Source organism: Squalius cephalus, assembly GCF_949319135.1.
Source record: "Squalius cephalus genome assembly, chromosome: 14".
Taxonomy (NCBI): domain Eukaryota; kingdom Metazoa; phylum Chordata; class Actinopteri; order Cypriniformes; family Leuciscidae; genus Squalius; species Squalius cephalus.
Window position 1 is genome coordinate 33,331,874 of NC_137135.1, and position 5,772 is coordinate 33,337,645.

Below are 5,772 nucleotides of genomic sequence, written 5' to 3' on the forward strand. Positions count from 1 at the left end.
TGTCATTCACAATGTAACTCAGAACCGTGATGGGACTTTGCATCTGTAATATGTTTTTATCTTTTAAATGACTTCTAAACATGTGAATAGCAATCAGCCTGTAGCCGAATTCAGCACAGCTGCACTGGAGTATAAAAATCAAAACACATTGTTCGTACAGTGCCATTATGATTATCTTTTAAATGGGGAAGAGAAAGACAGACCATGTATGTGATTATGACTCAACTGACTTCTGATCATCAATAAAATCAAAGTGATTTTGTGAATTATTAATCTTAGTTTGCATGATTTTCAGTTGTTTTGGGGCTGTAGGCGAGTGTGTTTATGTTTGGTTGGGTGACTGGAAAAAGATGAGGTCATCTCAGCAAATGATGTAATGCATGAGGATAATCAGTTTCATGTCATATCCGCTTTTTCAAAGATGTAAAACACTATAAAACCACACTCAGATTATCATCACCCGCTCTGATAAATAAATACTTTTTTCTTCTGCTAATTTTGACAGAAATAATAAAGCATTAAATGCTGTCCTCGCTGGCTTACTGCCTGGTTCTGGTTCTGTGATGTGGGTCAGAACAAAGTTGGAAAATACATGCAGCTGCTTTTTGCTTCTCTTTTCCTCCTGACCCAGATTTCTCTCCGCCTGCCTTTCAGCACAGAGTGAGACTGCAGCACCCTTACAAGCTGCAGCAGCGGACACACACACACACACACACACACACACACACACACACAGACAGAGAAACAAACACACACCATGCTTTCCTGAGACACTGCAGAAAAAAGGCCTCACTCAGAGAAATCAGGCTGACTGCTGGTTTCTAGGCAACGGGAGCCTGTCTCTTAGCGACCGAATAAAAGAGAATGGAACGTGGAGAGAATCATTTTATCATGAAATGTAAATAATCAATAAAAAATAGTGTTGTAACTAGCAAAACATTTTTTTGTGAGTGGTGAATTTATTTGGTGTTCCTCATGTCTTCCCAAACACCTCCCTTCACTCACGCTTTCCCCTGGAGACTGCAGCACCACAGACAACGACCCGCCTATCCAAAGGCCCGTTGCCATGGTAACGGGCGGGGAGGGGGTGCATGATGCTGCATCCTGTAATTTGATACACCGACAAGAGGCTCAGCAAGCCAAATCTGGGGAGCTCGTATATCTGTGCAGTCTATGTGAAATAAACAGCATTATACACGGTATAACACAGATATGTATAATAATATATGAAATGAAATACTAGTGCACGTAAATGTGATTGATATGTAGGCTATATTTGATTTCCATTCGTCCGTGAGAAACGACCTTGAGATGTGAATCTCTTCACTCTGCCCTCTGGTGTCATTTGTCTGGTATAAGGTTTGGTTTTCACAGACCCTCATACGTAATCAGCAGTGGTGGGAGGGAGCGCAGAACAAAAGGGGCGGGTGGGGCCGAGTTTGTCACGTGATCTGTGTAACTAAACCACAAGATGTCACTGCACACCATGCAGTCAGACACTAAAAAACATATAGACATGGTTAACATATTAATACTGGCTCATTTATTCTCTTAAAATTTATAACACGTGTTTTAAAGGCTGATTCCAATAAAAGAAAAATAACAAAAAGTTGTATTTTTTTCCCCCAAAATTAATTAGATGTCTATTTTCAGATTTGAATTGTAGGACATGTGGTATTGTGATAACGCAATATGATTGTTAATAATAACAATAATCATAATAATAATCATAGTAATAATCATTTGACCTACTCCGAACATTTGATCTACTAGTATAGCTGGTCATGTTTGGTCCTCTTTATGTTCTGTTCTGTTAAGTTATGTTTTGTTAATTATGTTTCCATCTATTTTTACGCGAATTTTTGGATATCATCAAAGTGGTTCGGTATCATTAAGTGCGTATGTGTTTATTACGTTTCGCCTGCGCGCTCTGAGACGCAAGTCATTTATTATATACAAAATATAATATACAGTGGCTTCTCCTGCTTTCCTTGGTTGATATTTAGCTTCAGTTTATCAGGAAGTGACGATTTTGTTGTCTTCGACTCACTGGATGGAACCGCTGCTTTATTTGTAATGTTTTATGCGATATTCCTATTTTGCGCATAAGTTAAATTGCCAACTTTGGATGGAAACAGCATCACTAGAAGATGTATTGTGAAGGAGATGATGCAGTTCTGCAAAATCGCTCTTAGTGGCGCTGCAATACCATACATTGCTAACAGTTGCGTTTACAGTAACAGATTTCGTGGCTTGGCGTGTGTCAGACACCACTTTGGCTTTGAACAATGAACAACCACGACGATTTTAAATCTGTCCGTTATTTGTGCTTTGGGATAGCATAAATGAGTTGAGCGCATCTGCTATTTTCAGCGGTGCTCAGAGGAAACTATGGCGAGTGAAAACACAAGAACGTGGATGAGCAAGATTTTTTATGTGATGTGTTTGCTGTTTAATTCCGGAGGAAATGCTGCTCAGATAAACTACTCCCTCCAAGAAGAATCTAAAACTGGAGTCACTGTAGGGAACATTGCAAAAGACTTGGGGATTGATCCGACTTCATTGGAGAACCGGAATTTACGCATTGTTGCGGGGACAAAGCAAGAGCTCTTTCGGGTAAATCATGAAGACGGCGCTTTGTTTGTGAACCAGAGGATAGACAGAGAAGAGCTGTGTGCTAAAACCAACCCGTGTCTCATTCATCTTAAAGCAGTGATAGAAAATCCACTCGAAATGCACCAGATATCAGTTGACATCATCGATGTCAATGATAACCCACCTAGTTTTTTGGATGAAAACTATAAATTGGAAATACTTGAATCTGCAATGACAGGAGCACGATTTCAGCTAGAAACTGCTCACGATCCAGATATAGGCTCAAACGATTTGCAGGCATATAAACTGAGCCAAAATCATTATTTTCGTTTAGAAACGGAAGACATGGGAGACGAAGGTAAGATCCCTGTCCTCATTCTACAAAAACCTCTTGATAGAGAAAAAAGCGCAAGGCATAAGCTAATATTAACTGCGACGGACGGCGGAAAGCCGCAGAAATCAACTACTGTAAATATTACTATTGTTGTGTCAGATGTCAATGATAATACTCCCATTTGTGATAAACAAAAATACACAGTGACGGTGAAAGAAAACGCCCCTGAAGGAACATTTCTGCTCCGCGTAAATGCTTCAGATTCAGATGATGGAATAAATGGGGAAATTGAATATTCTTTAAGGAACAAGTTCAGGAACGGAGCATCTGAGGTTTTTGATTTAGATAGTTTAACGGGTGAATTAAAGATAAAAGGTGGGCTAAATTATGAGGAAAGGCAAGTTTATGAGCTAAAGATAGTGGCTGCGGATAAGGGGGCCGTATCATTATCTACACTATGTAATGTGCTTGTCAATGTTGAGGATGTCAACGACAACAGGCCTGAGATTGACGTCACCTCAGTATCTAGCCACATACCCGAGGATGCTCCTCTTGGGACTGTCGTGGCTCTGATGGGAGTTACTGACCTGGACTCAGGTATGAATGGAAAGATTGTTTGCGCTCTGCCCAAAAATATTCCCTTTGATCTCAAGCCATCGCCTGATGGAAACTTTTATTCTCTGGTAACTAAAGAACACATTGACAAAGAATCTAAATCGTCTTATGATATTAACATAACAGCCAAAGATTTAGGAACCCCGCCGTTATCATCAACGAGATCGATTCACGTCGAGGTCACGGATGTCAACGACAACAGCCCCACATTTACTCAAAGCCCATATGCATTCTACGTGGTTGAAAACAACAAACCAGGAATTGCCGTTTTCTCATTAAGTGCAGCTGATATAGACGAAGGTGAAAACGCACGTGTCTCGTATTCAATTGATCGAGTGAATTCAGATCAAAGCATGATATCATTTCTGAGTATTAATGAGGCTAATGGTACCGTTTACTCATTGAAGAGCTTTGACTTTGAGTCTTTAAAAACATTTCAATTCTTTGTTGTGGCCAAAGACTCTGGAAGTCCGTCTCTGAGCAGTAACGTGACAGTGAACGTGTTTATTCTGGATCAGAACGACAACGTTCCAGTGATCTTATATCCAGTCAGCGCTAACGGTTCTGCTGAGGGTGTGGAAGAGATTCCCCGGAATGTGAACGCAGGTCATTTGGTGACTAAAGTCAGAGCCTATGACGCAGATATAGGATACAACGGCTGGTTATTGTTTTCACTGCAGGAAGTTAGTGACCACAGTCTCTTTAGCTTGGACCGCTATACAGGACAGATAAGAACCCTTCGCTCATTCACAGAAACAGACGAGGCCCAGCATAAACTGCTCATACTGGTCAAAGACAATGGGAACGTTTCACTCTCAGCAACAGCGACTGTGATTGTCAAAGTTGTGGAGCCCAAAGAGGCTTTTGCAGCTTCTGATGTTAAACACGCAGTAAAAGACGAGGAGGAAAACGACGTGACATTTTATCTGATCATCACTTTGGGCTCGGTTTCAGTGCTTTTTGTCATCAGCATCATCGTGTTGATTGTAATGCAGTGCTCTAAATCCACAGACTATTCGTCCAAGTATTTACAGGACACAAATTACGACGGGACTCTGTGTCACAGCATCCAGTACAGATCTGGAGACAAACGGTACATGTTAGTTGGACCCAGAATGAGTATCGGCTCTACAATAGCACCAGGCAGTAATAGGAATACTCTAGTGATACCAGATCGCAGGAGGAGAGATTCGGGAGAGGTAAGATGCATCTTTAATAATTATTCTTATTATTTTATAGTTTTCACGTTTGTGTTGTCGTTTCAACGAGAGCTATCCATGGTGCTGAAAGTCAAAACCATACATTCACATGAACATTTTTGCAACCCGGTGATGACATTTAGTAAAAGTGCAAATAATCAGTGTTCAAAATAAACCACACTGAAGCTGATACAAAGAACATTAACTGCTATCTCAACAGTGGTGAGAAAAACATTTTTTATATATATATAGCTAAACTACATTAATCTTATTAACATTCACCATTAAAATACATGACAGAATTTTTTTTTTAACTGAAACCTAAAACACTTAAGAGTAGTTAGTGAGTCAGTCACACTCATTAATGGCTGCAGGCTAGACAAGAATATTAATTTATAACAATCACTGTTAAAAACAAACATGTATGTACTATATATATATATATAACATCAAACACAAACATCTATGACAGTTCATGCATTAGTTTAGTTTTTAGTTTTAGTTTTCCTTTTATTCTCATTTAGTTGTTGTTTTGTCTAAAGCAACTTCAAATTTTTATTTTAAAATATAGTTTATAAATGAGAAATATCTATTCCCTCGAGCAAAAGATTTACACTTCCATTTTAGCTCATTCTAAATAAAATCAACAGGAACCGAAATCTGCTTTTTATTTCTGTATTATAGCACACCTCTTCAATCTCCATTATGTTGTGATATAATCATATCACGGTGTCTCTATATCAGTGCATTATTTTGAGTGAATTTTGTGATATGAGTTGTCTTTAGTCATTAAAATGAATAAAACATTTATTATGTGTTTTTTAGGTTTGCTTTAATCGAGTGAAGCCTGCTATTTGTATTAGCAGTTGTATTATAATGTTTCCTAGAACTGAAATTCTTTATTATCCGCTATATTATCAGATAGCCTCATGGTGTCAGTATTATACAAGGAAACCTTTTGAATGCAGTCCCTCCTCTTTAAGACATTGGCGTCACACAATTGTTCCTCTCCACCAAAAGCGCGATTCT

At 39.0% G+C, this 5,772-nt stretch overlaps 1 protein-coding gene across 1 annotated transcript in view; it reads left to right on the forward strand.

Moving 5' to 3' along the window:
* Positions 1–2,376: 2,376 nt before the first annotated feature.
* Positions 2,377–5,772, forward strand: part of LOC307170769 (protocadherin alpha-C2-like) — a gene marked incomplete at its 5' end in the record, with an annotated part of 184,187 nt that continues 180,791 nt past the window's right edge. The window contains one exon of the mRNA XM_079892039.1: positions 2,377–4,743. Coding sequence (XP_079748165.1) covers positions 2,392–4,743 — 2,352 coding nt within the window. The remainder of the gene's footprint in view (positions 4,744–5,772) is intronic.